This window comes from Salmo trutta, chromosome 35, assembly GCF_901001165.1.
Source record: "Salmo trutta chromosome 35, fSalTru1.1, whole genome shotgun sequence".
NCBI lineage: Eukaryota > Metazoa > Chordata > Actinopteri > Salmoniformes > Salmonidae > Salmo > Salmo trutta.
Genome location: NC_042991.1, coordinates 22,461,948 through 22,489,285, shown reverse-complemented (window position 1 = coordinate 22,489,285; position 27,338 = coordinate 22,461,948). Strand labels below are relative to the sequence as shown.

Genomic DNA, 27,338 nt, shown 5'->3' with positions numbered 1-27,338 from the left:
TTAAATTGTTTAACTTGGGTCAAATGTTTTGGTTAGCCTTCCACAAGCTTCCCACAATAAGTTGGATGCATTTTGTCCAATTCCTCCTGACAAAGCTGGTGTAACTGAGTCAGGTTTGTAGGCCTCCTTGCTCGCACACGCTTTTTCAGTTCTGCCCACAAATGTTCTATAGAATTGAGGTCAGGGCTTTGTGATGGCCACTCCAACACCTTGACTTTGTTGTCCTTAAGCCATTTTGCCACAACTTTGGAAGTATGCTTGGGGTCATTGGCCATTTGGAAGACCCATTTGCGACCAAGCTTTAACTTCATGACTGATGTCTTTATATGTTGCTTCAATATATCCACATAATTATCCTCTTCATGATGCTATCTATTTTGTGAAGTGCACCAGTCCCTCCTGCAGCAAAGCACCCCCACAACATGATGCTGCCACCCCCGTGATTCACAGTTGGGATGGTGTTCTTCGGCTTGCAAGCCTCCCCCTTTTCCTCCAAACATAACAATGGTCATTATGGCCAAACAGTTCTATTTTTGTTTTATCAGACCAGAGGAAATTTCTACAAAAAGTACGATCTTTGTCCCCATGTGCAGTTGCAAACCGTAGTCTGGCTTTTTTATGGCGGTTTTGGAGCAGTGGCTTCTTCCTTGCTGAGCGGCCTTTCAGGATATGTCGATATATGACTAGTTTTACTGTGGATATAGATACTTTTGTACCTGTTTCCTCCAGCATCTTCACAAGGTCCTTTGCTGTTGTTCTGGGATTGATTTGCACTTTTCGCACCATTGTATGTTCATCTCTAGGAGACAGAACGCGTCTCCTTCCTGAGCGGTATGATGGCTGCGTGGTCACATGGTGTTTATAGTTGCATACTACTGTTTGTACAGATGAACATGGTACCTTCAGGTATTTGGAAATTGCTCCCAAGAATGAACCAGACTTGTGGAGGTCTACATTTTTCTTTCTGACGTCTTGGCTGATATCTTTTGATTTTCCCATGATGTCAAGCAAAGAGGCACTGAGTTTGAAGGTAGGCCTTGAAACACATCCACAGGTACACCTCCAATTGACTCAAATTATGTAAATTAGCCTATCATAAGCTTCCAAAGCCATGTCATCCTTTTCTGGAATTTTCCAAACTATTTTAAGGCACAGTCAACTTAGTGTATGTAAACTTCTGACCCACTGGAATTGTGATACAGTGAATTATAAGTGAACTAATCTGTCTGTAAGCAATTGTTGGAAAAATGACTTGTGTCGTGCACAAACCGACTTACCAAAACTATAGTTTGTTAACAAGAAATGTGTGGAGTGGTTGAAAAACGAGTTTTTACGACTGCAACCTAAGTGTATGTAAACTTCAACTGTGCATGCTACTGAACTTCAACTGTACATGCTACAGCAGGTGGGACTGGCACTGCCAGAACCATACGGCACATACACGCGCATGCGCAGATACACAGACACACATACACACACATTCAAAGGAATGTACACAAAAACCACATGCACACACAAACACACACATTGTCAAACAAAACGCAACACACACACACACACAAACTTTCACTGAACCTCAAACACAGTCTCTAACCCATTAGAGGATTGGACTGGTTCAAATGGGCTATTTACATGTCTACTGATTGTAGGCAATGACTGACTTCAGTGATGCCATCCTCGTTTACATAAAAATAGTATTTTCTGAAAGATTTCCAAAAAAGAACACACTCAAAGTGGGATGCACAGAGCATGTCTCCCTTGACTTCCTCACAGAGATTTGTGATCACATAGAGCGTCTTGTTAAAGCATTAAGGAAGAGACTGGACTGTTTTTTCATGCTGATGTATTCGTAAAGGAGACAATCTGATTATGCAATCCACCAAACATTTAAGTGTTTAATTGCCATTGAAACATGCTATGTAATTATTCCGCGCCTTTAATAGGTATATATTTTGTCTTTGTAATTACATTAAGTGTTTACGTTTGAACTGTTCAGGAATGTAGGGAATGCATCCAATTAAGCCTCATTTTCAATTTGATGATTTATATTCAAATTAGAACCCAATTGGAGCAACTTCTCTCTCCGTTTCTTTTGAACTGATTGGGTTTAGATTTCAAAGACCACATTCATTTGATTACAGTACATTGGTCTGCCAAGCAGAATTTGAATGTCTTTGAATCAACTTTTAAGAAGCCTCCATCGCCATTGAATGGAAAGTAAAAAGTGCTTTTGTTGTGATCCACTTTGTTCTGTCTTGCCTTTGAGCAACTCATCTAATCTGGGCGCTCGCTAGCTGCTTCTGTAGCTCATCCCTCTGTGCTCTACGAACACACACACAAAGGCTTGGCTGTACGCAAATAACACGCATACGAAGATGAGCTCTTTGCTGATGATGGCGTCTAGTGTAGTGTAGTAATACACACTTCCTGTACTAACTAACTGGCCCTTGGGTTGTTTAGAGGCCAGTGTGCATTCGGCATGTTTTTTTTACGTTAGCAGCATAGCAAACAGACGCACAGCCCTCTCAGATCCCTTCTCTCTCTTCTCTCTCTCTCTCCCCCCCTCTCTCTCTCTCTCTCTCTCTCTCTCTCTTGCTCTCTCTCCCCTCTCTCCCCCCCTCCTCTCCCCTCTCCCCTCTCTCTCTCTCTCTCTCTCTCTCTCTCTCTCTCCCCTCTCTCTCTCTCCCTCTCTCTCTCTCTCTCTCTCTCTCCCCCTCTCTCTCCTCTTCTCTCTCTCTCTCTCTCTCTCTTTCTCTCTCTCTCATGGTCATCATGGCAGCAGCAGGATAAAAACCTGGGTTTTGATGAGAGGAGACATGTATCAAACACTGTTTGATTTATAACACATTCTGTTCTCAGCCTTTCAGCTAGAGGTGACAGTATAGGACAGAGTGTCAGGAAATAGAAAATTGTGCCTTACGGCAGTGTGTGTGCGTGTTCCTGCTTTCGTGTAAAAATTACAATGACTTCCCCATGTCCTCTAACCTCCAGCTCTGAAAGTCAAGGCTACAGAGCTGAATGAGACTCTGGGCAGGAACGGAGCTCCAGAGAAGAGCCTGAATGAGATGCACCAGGAGATTGAGACCATGGTAGCCGAGCTCTGCAAACGTCAGCTGGGAGGCAAGAACCACATCTCAGAGGAGGAGCTGGGGTAAGGCCTGACTGGTCAACCCCAGATACCAACCTCTAGTCAACATCAGATCACAGACTATAATGTCAGTCTATTATGGTTCACACAGGGATGGGACTAGTGTATCCAAGCATAGCAGCACACCACAGGAGGTTGGTGGCACCTTAATTGGGGAGGACGGGCTTGTGGTATTGTCTGGAGCGGAATTAGTGTAATGGTATCAAACATGGTTTTCATGTGTTAGATATCATTCCATGTTCTCCGTTCCAGACATTATTATGAGCCGTCCTCCCCTCAACAGCCTCCACTGCAGCACACAGGTCGCACCACATATGCAGGACACAGGTCACACCACACACCTCATATTTTTAGGAAGGTATCCCCTGCTTTGCCTGGGCCACTTTAATCACAGCTAAATGAATGCTTTCATACAGTAAACAAAGAGGTGATCTATTTAAAAACATATTTGTGTACTGTAGTAATTTTTTTATTTGCATATTTATTGATTCACAGTTTTTAAAAATATTCTACAAATAATTTCGCGGCCAAGCAAATCTCAACTGAATGAAGGAAGTTTACTTTTCTTATGTGAAACCTTAATGAACTAATTAAAAGTTGCCTGAGGTGTGTGTATGAGGAATATTATTCATTCTAATCAAACCAGTTTACTCATGTTTCCTTCTGGCTGAAGCCTGGATGAGTCATGCAAAAAGAAAGAGGGACATCTAGTGGCTGGTCTGATCCACAGATGGAGGAGAAGAAGAAAGAAAGGAGAGAGAAAGAACATGTTCCTCTCCTCCTCACGCTATACAGTACTCTGATCTTCCCCTTTCTCTTTCCCCATCGTTCTCTCTTTATCTCTCTGTCTCTTTTTCTCCACCCCCTTCTTTTTCCCTCTCTTCTTCCCTCTCTCTTTTTCTCTTCCCTCCTTCTCATTCCCCCCTCCACTCTCGCTCTCCAGACTGGCAGAGGCCCTGTACCAGAAGGTGAAGCGTCTCTTTGGGGACCCTCACCAGGCTACGGAGGACCTGAAGGCTGAGGTGACAGAGATGGGTGACCACCGGGCCAAGCTGGAGGAGGCCCAGGCCCTGCTGAAGGATGCCCAGGGGAAGAGCAGGGAGCCTGGGGCCCTGTCTGGACAGAACCAGCGCAACCTCACTGCCCTGGAGGTCAGCAGCTTGTACACACACACACACACACACACACACACACACACACCCTTTTGATAATGGGTAGTGGTGTCTATTCCCAGTTACGGTATATACACAGTTTTGTGTTGTAGTTTCTGTAAAGTTAGTTGGGCTGATTGTGTTGTCTGGTCTGCTTGCAGAGAAAGAGGGATTCTTTGAGCTCAGTGAAGAAAGGAACTGAAGACGTGCTGGAAGACAGAGAACGCATTCTGGCTGAAGCCAACGGGCTCTCAGACAACATCAATAAGGAGATTGAGGTAGTCTCTAGACACCACACACACTCACACACATCTTAAACTCCAGTCAGACCTGTCAAGCCCCAGTCATTGGGAGAGGAAGACACTTTTACTCTGTTGGAATGCTTTTATGATGTCAGACAGATGTTGCCTGGAGCACTATTGGACTTGAACTTTTCCCGCCCAGGCCTTTATTTGTACATATGTCCCACCTGCATCAAGCCAGGGGTTCAGCTTCATCTCTCTCCCTCTTTCTTTCTTTCTCTCTCTCTCTTTCTGTTTGTTTTTCTGTCTGTCTGTGTTGCTCTCCTGCTCTATTTGTCTTTCTGTCTGTCTGTCTCTCTCTCTTTCTCTTTCTCTTCCTCTTTCTCTCTCTTCTGTGTAGGATCTGGAGGAGATGGAGCGTGAGCTGGGTTCTCTCCATGAGCACCTGGACTACAGGGTGAGCCGTCTGACCAAGGGCCTGAGTGACCACACCCTGACTGACCTGCTGCAGGACGCTAAGAACCATGCTGCCCAGCTCAACGAGTCCTCTGCATCCTGGACAGGTACGGGACAGGCAGACAGACACACAGACAGACACACATACATCAGATGGGTAGTAGTTTTGATTGCTGTACCTCTGTTATAATGATATGGTGGATTGAATGTAATTGTTGTTCTTGAATATTTTGTTCATGTGTTGGATGGTGTTCTAACCAAGTCTCTTGCTGCCTCCTCACAGCATCCTGGCGGAAGCCAAGAACCTGTCCTTTGACACCACGGCAGCATTCAACAGCAACATCAAGGACTTCATCGAGGAGGCTGACAAAGAGGCAAAGCAGGCCAGGGCACGCGGGACAGAGGCCCTTCAGCTGGTGAGAGCATGCACACACACACACCTACACACACATCACCCCTTTACCGTGTGTGTGTGTGAGAGTGAGAGTGTGAGAGTGTGTGCGTGTAAGGATTCAAAGAGGACCTCTGTCTCTAATGTGCTGAGCAGCAGAGATTTGGCGTTCAAACGTTTTTGCATTTCCTTATTCATTTCCATTTGTCACGCTGTAGAGATCAAAGTCCCAGCGCTGTCGTCCTTATTATCGTGACTCTCCCTCCTGCAGCAGGAGCCAGCGGAGGTGAAGAGAAACCTTTTCCCCCTCTCTTTCTTCTTCTCTTCTTCTCTCTAAAGGAGAGAGGGAGAAGCTCAGAAGTCTGAGTGGGTACATTGGTCCCCTCTGTGGAAAATCTCCTCAGCCCGTGTGTCCTCTGTTAAAAAACACTGCTTTATACTCCACACATGATTAATACAATGTTGAAAAAGACTACGGTCGTTTTCCAAACTGTGTTGGTATTTTATTATTAACTGATGTACTTTAATATATTCAGTTATGATGAAAACTCTAAGAAACAGAGCTGTATTTACCTGGGGTTCTCTCTATGAGGAATATTAATCAGCATGTGTACTGTTTGTACATTGTGCAGTACCCAGGAGTACGTAGTACCACTGTATGTTTCTTCCGTCACTGTAGAATGCCTTATTCTGATAATCACACTTACATTCTTGGTGCGCACACACACACACACACACACACACACACACACACACACACACACACACACACACACACACACACACACACACACACACACACACACACACACACACACACACACACACACACACACAGGCCTCAGGACCTAAAGGCTCTTTGAAGAATAACGCCAGGAACTCTGTTCAGAGGAGCGTTCAACTGTGGAACGAAGCCAATAAGTTAGGGAGTGATGTGAACGGTAAACCCAGTCCCGTCCCCCCCCTACAACACCCACTAACTGTGATGATAAACGGCAGAAATATTTCAAAGAACTGTGTTTTCTGAGGACTGTTTCCTAACCAAGCGGAGGGTGCGGTCTTTGTGTTTCAGAGAATGCTGAGAGTGTGGGCAGTCTCCAGGCCCGGGTGACAGCTGGTGGCTTGAAGAACAAGGGCTTGCTGAAAGATCTCGACAATACATTAGGGAAGCTGAATGCAATCCCCAATGGTAAGCACACAAACAACACTATAAAATGACTTTTGTTTTAAAGGAAGAAGTTAAATATTTCTCATTGATGTTGCTGGAGAAATGTATCAGGCTGAGCCCAGGATGTGGGACCAGAGCAGATGGATAGTAGTATAGTGGTGTAGGTATTGGGTTAGAGGACATCCTCAAATCAAATCACATTTTATTGGTCACATATCTGTATACGTGTTTATATATGATGTTTCCACCCCCATGCTTCACAGTCGGTATGGTGTTCTTTGGATGCAACTCAGCATTCTTTGTCCTCCAAACACGACGAGTTGAGTTTTTACCAAAAAGTTATATTTTGGTTTCATCTGACCATATGACATTCTCCCAATCCTCTTCTGGATCATCCAAATGCTCTCTAGCAAACTTCAGACGGGCCTGGACATGTATTGGCTTAAGCAGGGGGACACGTCTGGCACTGCAGGATTTGAGTCCCTGGCGGCGTAGTGTGTTACTGATGGTAGGCTTTGTTACTTTGGTCCCAGCTCTCTGCAGGTCATTCACTAGGTCCCCCCTTGTGGTTCTGGGATTTTTGCTCACCGTTCTTGTGATCATTTTGACCCCACGGGTGAGATCTTGCGTGGAGCCCCAGATCGAGGGAGATTATCAGTGGTCTTGTATGTCTTCCATTTCCTAATAATTGCTCCCACAGTTGATTTCTTCAAACCAAGCTGCTTACCTATTGCAGATTCAGTCTTCCCAGCCTGGTGCAGGTCTACAATTTTGTTTCTGGTGTCCTTTGACAGCTCTTTGGTCTTGGCCATAGTGGAGTTTGGAGTGTGACTGTTTGAGGTTGTGGACAGGTGTCTTTTATACTGATAACAAGTTCAAACAGGTGCCATTAATACAGGTAACAAGTGGAGGACAGAGGAGCCTCTTAAAGAAGTTACAGGTCTGTGAGAGCCAGAAATCTTGCTTGTTTGTAGGTGACCAAATACTTATTTTCCACCATAATTAGCAAATAAATTCATAAAAAATCCTACAATGTGATTTTCTGGATTTTTTCCCTCCTTTTGTCTGTCATAGTTGACGTGTACCTATGATGAAAGTTACAGGCCTCTCTCGTCTTTTTAAGTGGGAGAACTTGCACAATTGGTGGCTGACTAAATACTTTTTTGCCCCACTGTACATGTTTAGCAGATGTTATTGGTCACATACCTGTATACGTGTTTGGCAGATGTTATTGGTCACATACCTGTATACGTGTTTAGCAGATGTTATTGGTCACATACCTGTATATGTGTTTAGCAAATGTTATTGGTCACATACCTGTATACGTGTTTAGCAAGTGTTATTGGTCACATGCCTGTATATGTGTTTAGCAGATGTTATTGGTCACATACCTGTATACGTGTTTAGCAGATGTTATTGGTCACATACCTGTATACGTGTTTAGCAAGTGTTATTGGTCACATACCTGTATACTTGTTTAGCAGGTGTTACTGATCACATACCTGTATATGTTTTTAGCAGATGTTATTGGTCACATACCTGTATACTTGTTTAGCAGATGTTATTGGTCACATACCTGTATACGTGTTTAGCAGGTGTTATTGGTCACATACCTGTATACGTGTTTAGCAGATGTTATTGGTCACATACCTGTATACGTGTTTAGCAGATGTTATTGGTCACATACCTGTATACGTGTTTAGCAGATGTTATTGGTCACATACCTGTATATGTGTTTAGCAGATGTTATTGGTCACATACCTGTATACTTGTTTAGCAGATGTTATTGGTCACATACCTGTATACGTGTTTAGCAGGTGTTATTGGTCACATACCTGTATACGTGTTTAGCAGGTGTTATTGGTCACATACCTGTATACGTGTTTAGCAGATGTTACTGGTCACATACCTGTATACGTGTTTAGCAGATGTTATTGGTCACATACCTGTATACGTGTTTAGCAGGTGTTATTGGTCACAAAGCTGTATACGTGTTTAGCAGATGTTATTGGTCACATACCTGTATACGTGTTTAGCAGATGTTATTGGTCACATACCTGTATACTTATTTAGCAGATGTTATTGCGGGTGTAGCGAAATGCTTATAGATCCAACATGAAAGATGTCAAAGCAGCACAATCCAGGTTAAATATGGGAAGGTATCAGTCACTGAGGAAACTGACAGACAGGCTGTAGGGTGCCGTAGAAACATCTGAAAGGTGAGCAGCAGTTTACAGAAAGGTTTCTGTAAGTCATGTATGACTGACTACCTTCTATAGTCCATAACATGTTGGATTACCATTCTCTCTCTGATTTACAGTAAGACTTTGATTATTGCTTTCAAGATAAAATGAGTACATACTGTATCATCCAGATACAGCAGCTAAGCTACAGGCCACCAAGTCCAAGGCAGGAGATGCCAACGACACAGCCAACAATGTGCTGGCCAGAATGAGAGACATGAACCTGATGGGCCTGCAGAGGAACAGCAAGCTGGAGAATGACGTCAACAAGGCTAACATGATCCAGGATCCTGAGGAAAAACAGTAAGATCTTCTGGGTGTTGTAGTTCTTAAGGGTAGTCAAGCCTTAGCTACAGTATCTCCTGTATATGAAATTATTATCTGTGCCATATCATGAGCTGACTGACTCAAAATGCATCTTTTTTTATTTTTTTCCAAACCTGTATTACTCTGGCACGTTTGTCTCACACAATGACTATCATAGAATAGTTCTGAAGGAAGGGGTGAAGTCAGGCGCGTGAAACACAGTAATTTAATGAAGGGAAAAATCAGTCCAAAAATATCAAGCCGAAAAGGCAGGGCAAATACCAATAAAGGAAGACTAACACAGTCTTCTAAAATAATTCGGGACGCAGCCCAGCAACCCTAACGCCTAAACGCTAAGACATAAAAATGGACAGAAAAATAAATTCCCCAACTTACAACAGCAGACACGAAACAATCCTGCACAACCCCAAACAAGAAACTGACAAACTAAATACCCTCCCACTAATTACAAACAAGAAACAGGTGCGCATAAAACAGACATAGCTAACAAACACATGAAACATGGATCGATGGCAGTTAGTAGGCCGGCGACGACGACCGCCGAGTGCTGCCCGACCGGGGAGTGGCTCCACCTTCTGTGGACGTTGTGACAATGACATTGTATAATTCTGTATCTCACATATTCTTTCTTTCTGTCTGTCACGGCTGTCAAAAGGATCGGACCAAAGTGCAGCGTGGTTGTAGTTCCACATTTTATTAAATCCGTGAAACTTTGCAAAACACAAACAACCGAATTTACAAAACAACAAACCGTGCCGCAGAGAGAAACAAACACTACTCAAAATATAATCACCCACAAAACCCAAGAAAAAAAAACACTACTTAAATATGATTTCCAATCAGAGGTAACGAGGACCAGCTGCCTCCAATTGGAGATCAACCCACCCCCCCAAAACAACATAGAAATAGAAAAACTAGAACTTAAACATAGAAATAGAAAACATAGAAAAACACAAAACACCCCCTGTCACGCCCTGACCTACTCTACCATAGAAAATCACATCTTACTATGGTCAGGATGTGATACTGTCCCATTTTTCTTTTGAACCCCAACAGCTATAAGTATGTCAAAAAGAAAGGAGGACCAATACACTCTTCATATAATTAATTAAAATGCCTTTATTTGTATGGCATGTTCAATAGAAACAAAGTTTTAAAAATCTGACGCGTTTCGGCTGCATGGCCTTTGTCAGGGCCTTCTTGAATGCATAGCAATCTTTCTTCTCATAACAGCTTTCAGCTCTTTACCTTTGATGCTTCTAAATAAGTGATTAAGATGCCGCCTTCTCTCCGCTGATCTCTGACTAATAGGCCTGGCTCACAGAAAGCAGTGGCTGTGAACATGCTACAGTAGTTAATAAGGAAGAGTGATGTTTTTAGACTGATGTCTCTTCCCTGTGTGTGTGTGTGTGTGTGGTGTGTGTGTGCGTGTGTGCGTGCGCACGTGAGCCTGTGTGTGTCCTTACGCGAGTGTGTTTGTTCGTGCCTGTGTGTGTGTTTCTGTCTGCCTGTGTGGGTGTGTGCTTGCGTGTGTGTGTCTGCTTCTGCATGCGTGGTGTGTGCGTGTGTGCGTGCCCGTGTGTGTCTATCAGTCCATGCAGCGAGGCCCAAGGTGAAGGACCTGAAAGACAAGGCAGACAGACTGCTGGAGAAACTGAAGCCCATCCAGGAGCTACAGGACAACCTGAAGAAAAATATCTCCCAGATTAAAGAGTTGATCAACCAGGCGCGCAAGCAGGCCAACTCTGTGAGTCACACTCCTCCTCTCCATCCCTCTCTCTCGTTCTCAACTTCCCCTGTTCTCACGGCTGTTATCAGTGGCTTTTAAGATGGCCATTCTGCTAATTGTGCCATTGTGTCATCACAGAAATCCCGATTCACAACTCGTTCTAGGAGAGTTCAGTCACACATAGTTGGTTCTTCCTAAAGTCCCTGTAAATTCCTCCACCCAGCTTTACCCTGTGGTTCACATGTTCAAAAAAGAAAAATTCAATCAATGTCAAGGCTTTTTTTTTTACAAAAGTGAAAATAACAAATTGTTTCTCTTGCCTTAAAGGACCTTGTACTTTACTTCTGTCACTACATACTTGTGTTTTTCTGAGTGTTCCTTGGGCCTTTTCATTGCTATTAGCTTGTGAGCATCGTAGAGCAAAACATATCGGTGTTCCTGAGAGTCTAACATATTCAGAATGGGATCATAACAGTTTGTAGCTAAAATCGGTCAGACTTTACAGCATACAATCATTGCTTTACAGATGTTACAAACACCGCTGTAGCTCAGCTTCCATCCACCTCACAGACTAACAGCGGGCATCTACGGATTCAGTGGAAACAGACACATCCAATAGAAGATCCCTGAGCATTCCGTGGGCTTTTTAAGTGCTCTCTGTCTGGTGATCCATGTGATTAAAGTGTCTGTGTCCTCCGGGGGAGACTGTGTCCGTGCATATGGACCAGAAATCAAGAAGGGTTGCTACAACACCATCAGTGTGAATGTGAAGACCACCTCCCCTGATAACCGACTCTTCTACCTGGGCAGTGCCAAATGTGTGAGTCAGAGGACATAGCACCACACTGGGATGTTAGTCACCTTTTGTGTGTGTGTGTGTGTGTGTGTGTGTGTGTGTGTGTGTGTGTGTGTGTGTGTGTGTGTGTGTGTGTGTGTGTGTGTGTGTGTGTGTGTGTGTGTGTGTGTGTGTGTGTGTGGATACAATCCCCCAGTAAATCACTGAACTATAATAAGGGAAACCTCAGGGCAACAAATAATGTGTGTGAAACGTAACATATTAGGGCCATTTAGTGTTTAGATTTGGCTCATCTCTATTCTGGGATGTGTAATGTGTTGTTGGCCAATTCATTTGAAATCATTCCACCAGTGGTTACTTCCCAACATACTAGATAAATACCAATTATCTTAAAGTCAGAGAGAAAATAATAAAAGGTTATTTGTTTCCCTGTGTGATCCCCAGGAGAGAGTAGGTGATATTGCCTCTATGTACTGCAACAACAACCACAGCAACCACAGCAATTAGCCGCCAGTTCAAACCGGACTATTTAATCTGTCTTCATCACTGATTTCCCTGGGGAAATCACACTGCTGTTGTTCATCTCTTGATTTGCCTGTGATTCTTCCCCAGTATCTTATTCTAATGTGTCCTGCTCTGTTCTCCTGCACTGTGCTACCTACACTACACTACAGCAACCAAGAGAGACAGAATAGTAATGGACCTGTAATGTTATCAGATAGGAGATTGCAGTGCTGCATCTTATTGGCTCATCATCTGTCTGCCTCTAAATTGACTTCCTGGCAATTAAGATGCGTAAGGGTAAGGTCAACTTCCTGTGGGATGTGGGCTCCGGAGTGGGTAAGGTGGAGTACCCTGACACGACTATAAACTACAGCAACTGGCATCGCATCGAGGCCTCACGGTAGAATACCATTGTTTTTTAATTTTCTATACCAGATATTTTTCAGAGCAAAGATTATACAGGGATAGAGAGATTTGTCTATCAGTTCATTTATTCATTCATTCATATTTTAGCATTGATTGTGCCAGGTAAGCTTCTTATTCAAAAATCAGACTTCTCGTCTGATAATTTCTGTTTTGGTCCCAGGAATGGCATTAATGGCACCATCTCTGTCCATGCACTGGAGGGTCCCAGAGCTGGCATCATGCCCACCTCTAAGAGTGGCACCTCCCCTGAAAGCTAAACTATCCTGGATGTGGACCAGAATGCCTACCTGTTTGTCGGTGGCATATTGGGCAGTGTGAAGGGAGCTGATATCACTTTGTCATACTGTAGTTTATCACGGAGCCATTTAGTCATTTTTACCCATTTCTATTTTGGTAGTTACAATGGTATTCCCTATGTGTTTCGTTGTTTGTCTTGTAGAAAGCGGACGTGGTCAAAACCACTACTTTCTCCGGGTGTTTGGGAGTGACATACCTGGACAACAAACCTATCGGCCTGTGGAACTACAGAGAGAGAGAAGGAGACTGCAAGGGATGTGTGGTTAAGTAGGTCTGGTCTGTATGATCATATCACATTGAATACACTCTTATAGTGTATGGGCTTGATTCACTTTTTTAAAAGATCTCATATACTTTCAGAAACCTTTCACTCTAAAGTTCACCATACAATCTTTGATGTACTAAAATTTCACTTCCTCAACTAACCTGTACCCCCACACATTGACTCGGTACCGGTACCCCCTGTGCATAGCCACGTTATTTTATTGTGTTACTCTTTATTTTATTTTTTACTTTCGTTTATTTAGTAAATATTTTCTTATCTCTATTTCTTGATCTGCATTGTTAGTTAAAGGCTTGTGAGTAAGCGTTTCACGGTAAGGTGAACTACACCTGTTGATTTGATTGTTGCTGAGTGTTTGGGTGTGTTTGCACAGCCCCCAGCCATCAGACACGGAGGGGACGGTACAGTCTGATGGGGAGGTCTACGCTGCTGTGAGCCGGCCCACCAGATGAACCCCAACGTCTCCACCGTCATGTTCAAGTTCCACTCCTTCTCCACCGACTCCATGCTCATGTACTTTGTCACTAAGGATACGGTAACCTTACTCATATACACACACCTGTATTCCATTGTTCAGATAAAGGTTCATAACTTTTGAATAACCCCAGATTAAAGGTATACCAAATAATTGTTCTTAAAACAGAAACCTGACTTTATTCATTTAGAATGAATGCAGTTATTATGTTCGTTTGGTGTTTATCTCACATAGTCATTGGCTCCTAAAACTAGGACAGCGCTTCCACAATGAACAGAATGGAAGTCCAAATTGCAATTGAGACAACTCTCTCTTCTCTTTACAGGTCAGATGTTACCAAGAAGAGGTATGCTGGCTGTATGAGAGACATTGAGGTTTCCAGAACCCCCTGTAACCTGCTGAGCAGCTCCGACTACACCGGCCTGACCAAAGGCTGCTCTGTAGAGGTCAGTTTAGCACTCCTCTTTCATCTCACTCTTCTTTTCATCACTCCTTTAATTATTCAGAGGTACAGGCACACTCATGAAATATGGCCAAACATTTTACGGAAAAATAAGAATAGTAAAAACGAGTGAGGCATATAAATAACAGAGAAATCGCTGCTTCTGAAATTTTTATTTTAGTTAGGGGAGAATATTTATACACACATTCACACCACAGACACAGAATGTAAAAGAGTGTAGCAAAGAATTGAGTGGGAGAAGTCATTTTTAATTTAGCAACGGCTGGCTTGTACGTCTCAGTTGTGTTCAGTTGTGTTTGTAAAATGTTCACAAGATTTCACGCTCACTTCAGTAGGCCTACATCCATTTGTTGTGGACCCTGTGTCAATCCCTGATGATGCATCTGAAAATGCATACTGTGCTAACAAACTATACTCTAACAGACAAGGTTTATTATTATGTTCGATATAACTCTGAAATTGATATGGACATTATAAACAAAACAACACAGCGTTATACTATATTGTACTATTATACAGTATTCAGATAATAAAAAGAACTCTGCCAATTACTGATGACTTGCAATTGATTGTGCTGTGAATGAATATCATGACTGGTCTCTCTCTCGCTAACAGAACCTCCATACAGTGAGCTTCTCCAAGCCAGGCCACGTGGAACTGAAGTCCATGTCCTTTGACGCTGGTACGGAGATCAGCCTGTCCTTCGCAACCAAGAGTGACAAGGGCATCATCCTGTTTGGCAGTGGGGGCACCAATGGGACCAGCTCCCAGTTCCAACTCCCCAAGAGGAGACACAGGCAGTCTGGGGAGGTAAGAGGAGGTGGATGAGACACACACATGCATACACGCATACACACACACATACACTCGTGCACCCATGCATACATATACTGTACACACACACACACACACACACACACACACACACACACACACACACACACACACACACACACACATATATATAAACACTCACTTCAGTGTTACAGCTATCAAAGCATTCTAACACAGCACCAAGTCCTCTATAATGTCACCTCCTTGTTCTTTATAAGTCATTGGATCCTATTACCCAGTAGAACTGGAATGGCTGTTGGAGGTGTTTCTTGGTTCCTGTAATTGAATAAGGAGCACTGTGCTGTCTGGCTGATTTGCTTTGAAAAACTAACAGCACATTGATAATCAACTCCTGCTGTGTGCGAGGCTCCTTATTAAATGAACTATAAAAGAGATGGATTGCCTGTGAGGTTTAATGATTATACTTTCACCCGACAGCAAACAAAAATTGATAATCTTTCACAGAGGGCTAAAGGCTGGTAGATTTGCGATGACAGTTTTGATTAAAATATGACTTTCTACGTCTCTGTTAGGGCACCCTTCATCTCTCTCTCCATCTCTCCTTCTCTTCATCTGCAGACCACCACATCAATTAGTGCCTGTGGCTGCAGGAAATTATAGTGGGTTTAACCTCTAACATTCTCCCTGCAAGTGTCGTTAGTAAGAAATACATTATACAACAGCCCTCTGATGGATCACGTCCAATTTAACGATGACCCTTGGTAAAGGTCCAGACCGTCACCTTTAAAAATCATTAGACCTAGTAAATTAAGTGAGTGTCATTTCGAATGAGTACATGTCGGCCTCATCTGTCTCTGTGTCCTCGTCGTTCATTCTGTCAATTTGCGCAGGGGACAGGGGGAACGCGTGCTGAATCAGACCATAGTTATTGTAGCAGTAGCACTTCCCCTCACTCTCCCTCACTCTCCCTCACTCTCCCCAGGCAAACTCCCCCTGTGCATGCTGCAGTTCCAACGCTGTGGTGGGATGTGCTCACCATCTCGCTGGACTGATTACAGAGAATTTAATCATAACAAGAGGCACTTAAATCTATCTACTTCTCGTCTAGTATGTTTCAGAGAGGGCTGTGCTTTCTTTGAAGCTCTGCCCAAACAGAATCCAATCAAGGCGTGTAGAGAAATGGAGGACTTACATAAACGCTACAGGCCCTCAGGGTTGAAAAGCATATCGGTATGCAATTATATAAAGTTGACTTCCTTTCTCAAAGTATCTGAGGTTTCATCATTATTGAACATATTTTTCTTAATGTTTCTGGGCAAAAAGTTCTTATTGTCTTTGAACACTCAAGGCTCCAGATTGTATGAAGCCTGTCCTGACTTGCTCCATATTGTATGAAGCCTGTCCTGACTTGCTCCAGATTGTATGAAGCCTGTCCTGACTTGCTCCATATTGTATGAAGCCTGTCCTGACTTGCTCCAGATTGTATGAAGCCTGTCCTGACTTGCTCCAGATTGAATGAAGCCTGTCCTGACTTGCCCCATATTGTATGAAGCCTGTCCTGACTTGCTCCATATTGTATGGAGCCTGTCCTGACTTGCTCCAGATTGAATGAAGCCTGTCCTGACTTGCCCCATATTGTATGAAACCTTCCCTGACTTGCTCCAGATTGAATGAAGCCTGTCCTGACTTGCTCCATATTGTATGAAGCCTGTCCTGACTTGCTCCAGATTGTATGAAGCCTGTCCTGACTTGCTCCAGATTGAATGAAGCCTGTCCTGACTTGCCCCATATTGTATGAAGCCTGCCCTGACTTGCTCCAGATTGTATGAAGCCTGTCCTGACTTGCTCCATATTGTATGAAGCCTGCCCTGACTTGCTCCATATTGTATGAAGCCTGTCCTGACTTGCTCCAGATTGTGTCTTCTAAGCAATGGCTTTATGCACTGAGTGTGTTTATGTATTGATTTTCTGTATAACCCTGTGTCCCTGAGTCTGTGCTGAGGTGGTGTTGGTCATTTAGATTGGGTGGTCCCCCCTCACGCACCCTCTCTTCTCCCCTGCCCCCTGCAGCCCTTCTTGGCTGTGTTGCTGAACAAGGGGGCCCTGGAGGTGCTGGTGTTTACAGGCAGCCACAGCCCACGCAAGGTGGTCCGCAAGCCTGACCAGGGCATCCTGCACAACGGAAGAGATTGGGCGGCAGGTAAGATCACACACATACACACACACACACACACACACACACACATTGCTATACACTGAACAGCCTCACATTGCACAATAACTTGTGTCTTAATTAACTAGTTTCAAGCCATTCGTTTTTAGCTGTCTCTACACAGAGCTGGCTCAAAATGTCTCACTGTCCTGCGTGTCTCTGTCCAGGTCATTTGCAGTCCAGGTGGATGAGAAGCGGAAGAAGGAGCAGGCCCTTTCCAACGACCAGCTAATGGGCGTCAAGAGACTGTTCATCGGGGGTATCCCCTCTGACGTAGAGCTCAGCTCCCAGAAATCCAACGTCCCCTTCGAAGGCTGCATCTGGAACCTCATGATCATTACCATGTACATCTCTCAGCAGCGCCTATTATCTCCCTACTATCTCCATATAACGATTCATTATCCTGATCATAGATATTGGCTCATTATTAGTAGATGTTATTAATGGAAGGCTATGTGAGAAGTGTTGTAAATGTGAAGTATTTGTGAGCTGTTTCATGATGCGTTGGTTTCTCCCAGTTAACTTCTATGGGCTACGTGGGACGCTAGCGAGACACCTGCGGCACACAGCCAGTGAAATATCAGGGCGGCAAATTCAAAAACAACAAAATGTCATAATTCAACTTTCTCAAACATACAACTATTTTACACCATTTTAAAGATACACTTCTCCTTGATGTAACCACATTGTCCAATTTCAAAAAGGCTTTACAGCGAAAGCAAAACATTAGATTATGTTAGGAGAGTACATAGACAAAAATAATCACACAGCCATTTTCCAAGCAAGGACATGTGTCAAAAAGCCCCAAAACAAAGCTAAATGAAGCACTAACCTTTGACAATCTTCATCAGATGACACTCCTAGGACATTATGTTACACAATACATGTATGTTTTGTTCGATAAAGTTCATATTTATATCCAAAAACAGCATTTTACATTGGAGCGTGATGTTCAGAAAATGTATTCCCACCAAAACGTCCAGTGAATGTGCACATCAATTTACAAAAATACTCATCATAAACGTTGACAAAATATATAACTATTATTTAAAGAATTATAGATGGACTACTCCTGGATGCAACCGCAGTGTCAGATTTTAAAATAGCTTTACTGAGAAAGCACATTTTTCAATATTCTGAGTACATAGCTCAGCCATCACGAGCTATTCAGACACCCGCCAAGTTCGGGGCCCACTAAACTTAGAATTAGTATTAGAAATATTCTCTTACCTTTGCTGATCTTCATCAGAATGCACTCCCAGGACTGCTACTTCCACAAGAAATGTTGTTTTTGTTCGAAATAACCCATATTTATGTACAAAATCCTCCGTTTTGTTCATGAGTACAGATCACTTATCCAAAGGCATAACGCGCGAGTGCGGAACCAGAGACGAAAAGTCAAAATGTTACATTACCGTACTTAGAAGCATGTCAAACGCTGTTAAAAATCAATCTTTATGGTATTTTTAACGTAAAATTGCGATAATATTCCAACCGGACAATAGCATATTCATTCAAGAAGAAAAAGAAGGAGGGGCGTGCTCGCGGGACCGAGCATATCCAATCCCTTTGTTGCCAGGCAGTCCACTCAGAAACTGAGCTCCTATTATCTGCCCAGTGACAGGAGAATGGTCAAACTACTTTCTGAAGGCTGTTGACAGCCAATGGAAACCTTAGGAAGTGCAACGTCCCCCACAGACACTGTAGTTTCGATAGAGAATCAAAAGAAGAACTACAATTCTCAGACTTTCCAGCTTGGATGGTTTTTGCCTGCCATATGAGTTATGTTATACTCACAGACACCATTGAAACAGTTTTAGAAACTTCAGAGTGTTTTCTATCCAAATCTACTAATAATATGCATATTCTAGTTTCTGGGCCAGAGTAGTAACCTGTTTAAATTGGGTACGTTTTTCATCCGGCCGTGAAAATACTGCCCCCTTGCCCAGACAGGTTAAACAGGTTGTAAATGCAGTCATTTGACACCTTGACCTGTTTTGACTGTTTTTGTCTATGGATGATAATACATTCCTATCATTAGGCTCAGGGCTCTCTATCGCTTCCCAGTGGACTAAACACAGTTCACCCATATTTAGTTGGCTTTAATGGGGCTATCCTCTGTGATAACCATGTTCATAATTCAACTGATTACACATCATCACCCATTAACACACTTTCTTTCTCTCTCTCTGTGTGTGTGTGTGTGTATTTGTGTGTGTATGTGTGTATTTGTGTGTGCACATCCATGTGTGTGTTTGTTTGCTTGTGCATGCCCTACAGCCTCACAGACTTCTCCCAGCCCGTGGCCTTTGAGAACGCAGAGATCGGCCAGTGTAACAACCTGGCCCCTCCCCCGCTTCCCCTCCAAGAGGAAGAGCCTGGTGAGGAAGAGAAGGCCAAGGAAGAAGATGTGTCCCAGACGGTCCAACCTGAGGCTCCACCACCCACCCCGACACCAGACAGACCCTCTCATCTCCCACTGTAGGTCCCACTCCTATGGGTACCAGGGAGTAAAAGACAAAAAAAGTCACATTATAGGACTAAGTTCCCAGCCTATGATGGAGTGATATATTATCCCCATAAAGAGCTGTCATCTGTCCCCAGCACAGCTCAGCCAGACAGACCGGTTGGCCCTGAGTCTAAATACACCATCAGAGAGGTGATGTGGCTGGAATAAAGAATGGGCCGTTTTCCAATCCATTAGGTCTGCTTTATAGGTAAAGCTGCAGTGTTGACAGGGCTCTTTCTCATAGCTCCATCTATCCTCTCTGGCTGACAGCTGAGGTACTGTAGCAGTACTCTCTCTGTCCTCGCTCTGTCCTTCTTGCTCTCTCTCTCTCTCTTTCTGTCTCTCTGTACTCCTCTCTCTCTCTCTCCCTTTCCTCCTCTCTGTCTCTGTCCTCCTCGCTCTCTCTCTCTCTGTCCTCTCTCCGTCTCGATCTTGCTGTCCTCTTCGCTATGTCTCTCTGTTTGTCTCTCGCTCTCTCTCATCCATCCTTCCAGACTCATTCATTCTCTGCTAACCAAGCTGCCTTGCATTGGCCAACACCAGCTGTATTTCTTCAAATATTCTCTTGATATATCTCCATGGTATGTATCATTGTAGGCAAATGAATAGATTGCTACAGTGGTAGTGCCATTGGTAGTACAATATTTTCTTGTAGAACTGATGTGCATTTCGGTAATCATACTGTAATATTTTTCTTAGCACTGTTCCTCTAGCTACCTGCTGTGCTGACTTTCGCCATTCATGACATCAGTGACATCAGACGTGTGTCTGTGGAACCTTCATTTTAATGGATTTCAGCCATAGACCTTCAACGCCAAGCCCTCTGTGTGAGGATGTGTTGCTCGTGAAATATACATGCACAAACTTTCTATGTCCATATTCGTAGTATTGCCAGAAGACATTTGACTTTCAAAGGGATTTTCTTAGAAGATCATTTATTTTTAAGTAAATCAATATGGTTGCAGTAGTTCTGCTTTATAAACAGGCTATATATGATATATGCTGTACTGTTTTCAGTGTGAAATAAGGGTATGCAGAGTAAAATAAATTCCCCTTTAAGCAATGGGAACCTTCGTGGCTCAACAAGAATATAGAAAGAAAGGACCATTCTACATTGAGAGAGATGTACTGTATAATGCAAGGTCAGAGGAATAGAGACATCTTCATGTTCTGAACAGAACAAAATAAGTGATTCAGATGTTGGCCTTGCAAAAACAAATGTACATTTTCTGATAGCCTCAATAGCAAATCCATGTCTTTTTCAATAGCACCATCTATTGGCATGTTAGAATAGCACTTCATCTAGAAACAGAAAGCAGGTCAACTATATTCATATTAAAATGAATGTTTGCTTTGTGTTTTTAATGCACTCTTTGAAGGAGATCATGTCAGCTAATATGAATTGTTTAAGACAACTGCTACTACCCTGTCCCCTACAAGCCTCCCGTGTTGCCGAGGCATCTCCAGTGGTCTCTGAAAATAACCAGTTTGGCTTCTCCAAAAACAGCCATGTTGAATTTGAATTTGATGACACAAAGGTCAAGAACAGGTATGTAGAGTTTTCATTGCTTTGAAAAGTCCCAATGAGACCTTTCTTTTCTAGATCATGTGTAATAGTCAGTTCTGTAAATATCATATCGGACTGACTGTTGTGAATCTGTTTGCTTACAGGCTAATCATAGAGTTCGAGCTGTGGACCACAGTAGAGTCAGGCCTGGTGTTCTACATGCCGAGGATCAACCACGCTGACTTCGCCACCATTCAGGTGAAGAAGGGCATGGCCCACCTCGGCTACGACCTGGGCCACGGCAACACCTCCGTCAGCGTGCCACGCATCATCAACGACGGACACTGGCACAAGGTCTGGGATCACCTAATGTACCTCTCGAGCCAGCCGGGGAAACAATCATAATAGTAATTTAGCATGGTGTACAGTCTGTTGGCAGTTACCATCAGTTCTATTTCACTGTCTGAGTGAGTTTAGATAGTGAGAGCAGACAGCTAAATACTGTGTCACAATGACACAACTACAAAACCACATTTTCTATTTGACTAGTTCATTGACCAAAACAGGAGGCAAACAAAGTAATCAGGAACTACAACTCTTTATTTCCATCATGTATTAAAGATATGTATTGTTATTGTCCTTATTTACCCCTGAATCTTTCCCTTTCTGCTGTCTCAGATCCGGATGGGGAGAGAGAAACTGAGATGTGTACTGGTGATAGACAACTGCTACTCCAAGCACACCACCAGCCCCAAGAAGGCTGACATCCTGGATGTGGTTGGCATGCTGTACATAGGTGGCCTACCTGTCAACTACACTACCAAGAGGATCGGACCAGTACGTTCATACACGCTTCCTCACATTTAATATGTAGGAAGTAAAACACAAAGCCTTATACACACATATGATAAGTTGAAAGGGTTGATGTTGGAAGTAATCATTTACAATTTATGGGATAGATTCAACAGTAAATTAAACTTCTCAGTGTAAAGTCATATGTTATAGCATAGTTAAAGGTGTGTTGTGTTCTTCTAGGTCTAGTATAGTATCAATGGCTGCATCAGGAACTTTAAGATGCTGGGTATTGTGTTGGACATGGACACACCCACCTCCAGCCACCAAGCGGGCAGCTGTTTCATCAGCACTGAGAAGGGAACCTACTTCGATGGCACTGAATATGTTAAAGCAGGTATAGTTCTAAGTTTTGAGTGTCAGAACGTAACTATAGGAAGAACTCCAGGCCGTAGTAACATACTGGGGTTTTCCTGACCAGGCTATAGTAACATAACTATAAGGTACTGGGGTTTTCCTGACCAGGCTATAGTAACATAACTATAAGGTACTGGGGTTTTCCTGACCAGGCTATAGTAACATAACTATAAGGTACAGGGGTTTTCCTGACCAGGCTATAGTAACATAACTATAAGGTACTGGGGTTTTCCTGACCAGGCTATAGTAACATAACTATAAGGTGCTGGGGTTTTCCTGACCAGGCTATAGTTACATAGCTATAAGATCCTGGGGTTTTCCTGACCAGGCTATAGTAACATAACTATAAGATCCTGGGGTTTTCCTGACCAGGCTATAGTAACATAACTATAAGGTGCTGGGGTTTTCCTGACCAGGCTATAGTAACATAACTATAAGGTACTGGGGTTTTCCTGACCAGGCTATAGTAACATAACTATAAGGTGCTGGGGTTTTCCTGACCAGGCTATAGTAACATAACTATAAGATCCTGGAGTTTTCCTGACCAGGCTATAGTAACATAACTATAAGATCCTGGTCAGGAAAAACTCCTGACCCCACAATGCAATATATCCTATCAATCACAAAATATAATAACTCCTTGTACACCAAAGTTTCACAGATCTAAGTTTTATGACAGTATAATGACTCCTTGTCAAAATAAAAGTGAAATAAAAATAGATAACTTATTATTCAATCTCATGGGATTTGTGGTATCAGTTCTGACTGTCCCCTGTATCTCCCTTCCTCTGGTCCAGTGGGTTCCTACAGGGTGGGTCTGGACGTGTCTCTGGAGCTGGAGTTCCGTATGCCCTGGAGCAACGGGGTTCCGCTGGCGGTCAGCAGCCAGGTGGACACCAAGATGGAGGGCCTGGGCATCGTACTGCACGGCGGAAAGGTACACACAAACATGCACTACAATACAATAAAATGCAATGCTATACAATCCAGCTTTGTTGTCCCACATAGATTTCATTCTAACCAGACTATACACTCTCTTCTGTAAGCCTAACAACAATCATGAGTGTGCAAAGCTATTGTACTGTATAAATTCAATAATGGGTTTCAAGAGAATCATGGTTGTTCATAAATAACAGTCATGTTTTGTGACAAACTGCCTATTGGACAAGTCAGGTGTATTCTGAGTAAAGTATGTCTTCTCCCTTTCCTAGCTGCTGTTCCACGTGGACAACTGGGTGGGCCGATTCACAGCCGAGTACCAGCCTGAAGCAGAGGCAGGCCTCTGTGACGGTCAGTGGCACTCAGTCACTGCCCACAAGCTCCACCATAGGCTGGAGATCATTGTGGATGGCAGGAAGGAGGAAGCAGAGAGCCCCAACGCCAGGTCCAACACCGCTGACATCTGGGACAGGTACATGATACGACAGCACTCACCAAGCATATCACCCCTGGGACGTGTTCAGTAGAGCAACCTGGGACATGTTCAGTAGAGGCACCTGGGACGTGTTCAGTAGAGGCACCTGGGACATGTTCAGTAGAGGCACCTGGGACATGTTCAGTAGAGGCACCTGGGACATGTTCAGTAGAGGCACCTGGGACATGTTCAGTAGAGGCACCTGGGACATGTTCAGTAGAGGTACCGTTGTGGAACATTAAACATTCAGTTAGAACTGTATCATGTAGAACATCATGTAGAACAGACATGCCTCTGGAATCAGGTTACATACTAACTCCTGAACATGACCCTGGATAATGTGTGGGACCTTAAAGTTGTGCCAAACCATGCTTCACTACAACGTTGAAGATGTTTGTGATTTACTTCCTATCTAAACCTCAGTAGATAATCAAAGTTATAACCTCCAGCAGTCATCCGCTTCCTGACTTATGAAATAGATTCATGAATTTGTTTAATGGTGCAGAAAATTACAGTTATAAATCAACCGTTGTCTTTTATCTCTTTTCCAGAGGGGCTCAAGCAGTTTGGCCTGACTACCAGCACTTCATTCAAAGGCTGCATGCGCAATCTGAAGATAACATAGGCATCCAAAGTGTTGGAGGTTCAATTCAACAAGGGCCTGGAGTTCAAGGGGGTTCAACCCCTCACCTGCCCAGCCAATGCAGCCTAAACACAGACTACCAAAGCCTGTCACTGCCAGAGGTACAGCAGCAGCACCAAAACACATGGAAACACAACTTACAGGACTGTAACTTCTTCCTCATTCTGGATCAGCGGGCCAACCAGCTTTATACCAAGGGTTTAGATTGCTTTTTAGAGTGTGAAGTATACAATACAAGTGAGTGGAACCTTTAGGAAGACATAGTATAAAATCATGGTCCATTTAAAGGACTATAGATCCTCTACTATTATCCTTATTGTCCTAAGCCACCTGTGTCTGTCTGTCTAAACTACATGTGATGTAGCATAACGTATGTATGTTGTGGTTGGAATTTGTACTCTGTAACAACAAACAGCATTTTGAAACACATGCTTTGAAGGCAATCAAATAATTGTATTGTCTTTATCACAATATCAAACCATGGCCTTTAACTTACACTCGGGATCTGGAGGATTGCCATCTGCTTCATATCCAATAGATTCGTCTTGCAACATTTCCTCCAAGGAACTGCCTTAGTTTGCTGCTCTTCCTAACCTTCTGAAGCAAGAAACACTTACTGTCAATCTGGTACACACACTTTATTTGATGTCTATTCTACAGTAGGCTATGTCTAATATATATGCAGCAAACAGTGAACTGAAATGGGAAGAATTGTGAAAATAAAATGCTAAGCAACAGATATGTTTGTAATTTTATTGGGAAGTGCATTTGTTTCTTGTAATAATACCATGATGTATGAATGCTTAATTCAGCTCTACAATTGTCTTCAGCGCTATAACAACTATCTTTTCTGATTAATTTCATTCTTATGAGCTGTATTGAGAAACACCCCAGGGCATGGAAACGCATGGAAACGGAGAACCGACTACAAGCATGGAATGTGTATGTGGAAAGATCTGCAAGAATGCCCAAGGCCCAAAGATTCATTAATTCTGGATTAAATATTTGGAGGGGAAAGTAGCAACACAACACACAGGTAGCAAACCTGGTGAAAAGCAGGAGGAGCCAGGCCCGGAGTTACCCCACAGAGCCCAGAGCCTCCATGCATTGCAACAAGTCCCTCCTGAAAGATCATCAGAGAAGGTTTGCATCAAGTGGCCACAAACCTGCAAGACAAGTGTGGTAACAGTTCATCGAGGATACAGACAAGGTGCTGGACGCAACAACAAACGGAGACGCAGACAGGAGGCTACAAACTATAACAATCTAGCAGCAGAAAGGTTTGGCGCAGTGGAGCAGAAGCCTATGAGAACAATGTACACCAGGAACTAGAGAGCTGCAAAAATCCACAAGATCAGGCAGGAACTGAAGGTCCTCAAGAAACAAAGAAACAGCACAAGGAGGCCAGTGAGGAGCATCTTGAGAAAGATGCGTAGGGCTGAATGGCATAGAAGATGGCAGAAAGAATGAGCCAGGAAGCGAACTGCCTTTATAGCCAATCCCTTTGGTTTCACAAAGCAGCTACTAGGACAGAAGCTCAGTGCGAACCTGGCTTGTTCCAAAGAGGAGATTGACCAGCACATCCAGAGCACATACAGTGACAAGGAGCAGGAGTTGGGGCAGTGTAACATCTTGATACAATCACCAGCACCAGTCACAGAGTTTGACAACAGGGAGCTACTCCTGAAAGAAGTACAGGAAGTTGTGAAGAGGGCAAGGTCTAGCTCAGCTCCTGGACCAAGTGGAGTCACGTACAAGGTCTACAAGTACTGCCCTCTGTTACTCAAGCAGCTCTGGAAGATCATTAAGGGGCAGAGAGAGAGGAGAACCACCCTGGAGCTCTACAGCAGCTCCACTCCAGCTCAGCACTGGTGTACAGACAGCATGGACATCACCATGACCCAATCAGGTAAGGTATGATGTCTTAAATGTGTGTGGATTCGAGCTGGAGCGCACATGATAGCATAGCTCAAAGTAAGAACAACTCTCTCTTTCGATCTCTCTCTTGACCGCTCTCATTCTCTACCTCTCTCGACCTCTGAATGCTCAGCTATGAAAAGCCAATTGATTTTACTCCTGAGGTGTTGAACTGTTGACTCTGCTGGTCATCTTTGAACGTCTTGAAGAACGATCTGGCCTAAATAGCCATGTACTCTTATAATCTCCACCCGGCATTAGCATTTACATCTCAAACTGCTTGTTGTATTTGTGTTGTGGACATCATTGTGTGGCAGTGTTTTGGTGGGGTTCTGTTTAAAGGTACATGGAGGACAGAGGCAGTCAGGAGGATACAGATAGCTCAAGAGGTATGCTTAGATATGCAGAAAAATAAACCTTTTTTACATTGAATTTTGAATAATGTCTCTAGATTGCAAGAAAAAGGTGTTTGAATTCAACATTCTCCAATGTACTTTGTGCCCTCAGATGTTTGCGCATAACCCCCCCAGGCAGAGTTCACATTTGTTTTCATGTTCAACATAATCTCAAATGATTCACAAATTGTCCTGTAAATTGTAGACTACTAAATGTAACCTTGCTTACAGTATACCCTTGACATTTCTGTTTTCTTTGGGTCTCCAACAGAAATCTCTTATTTTTAAGAACATCACATTACAAGTATTCTGGATGGCACCGTGGAAAAGGAACAACAGTAAAGGTTAGCATGCTGCGCAAAGCTCACTCTTTTCTTTTGACTTTCAAAATATGACCATGTGGTGTCGTGTCTCTCTGTGTGTCCCCTGCAGATGTGAGGCGGCTACAGGCCATGGTGACCTCTGTGTGTGGCCTAGTAAAGTCTACCCAGCACCAGCCACCTCAGTTTGTCCAAGTCCCCTTCCACCACTACAGCCAAGCCCTCCTGGCCACCGTACAAGCCCATCAAAGGAAACATGGACTACTCATGTAGGCACAAGCAAAACAGAACACAATATTCTCCTTTGGGAAAAATGTG

At 43.4% G+C, this 27,338-nt stretch overlaps 1 protein-coding gene and 1 pseudogene across 3 annotated transcripts; both read left to right on the top strand.

Moving 5' to 3' along the window:
* Positions 1–24,457, top strand: part of LOC115174404 (laminin subunit alpha-2-like) — a 159,388-nt pseudogene extending 134,931 nt beyond the window's left edge.
* A 1,019-nt stretch (positions 24,458–25,476) lies between these two features.
* Positions 25,477–27,326, top strand: LOC115174874 (enoyl-[acyl-carrier-protein] reductase, mitochondrial-like). 3 transcript variants are annotated; one of them, XR_003871877.1, is made up of 4 exons: positions 25,477–26,297; positions 26,623–26,694; positions 26,972–27,044; positions 27,133–27,298. XR_003871877.1 is itself a non-coding variant. In XM_029733851.1 (4 exons), the coding sequence occupies exons 1-4, from the start codon at positions 26,273–26,275 to the stop codon at positions 27,291–27,293; spliced, it is 306 nt and encodes a 101-aa protein (XP_029589711.1). In that variant the 5' UTR covers positions 25,477–26,272; the 3' UTR covers positions 27,294–27,326. The 3 variants fall into 3 exon arrangements, 2 of the variants coding, with proteins under 2 accessions (XP_029589711.1, XP_029589709.1); XM_029733851.1 differs by having other exon boundaries at positions 26,648–26,694; positions 27,133–27,326; XM_029733849.1 differs by having other exon boundaries at positions 25,477–26,694; positions 27,133–27,326.
* The last annotated feature ends 12 nt before the right edge of the window (positions 27,327–27,338 follow it).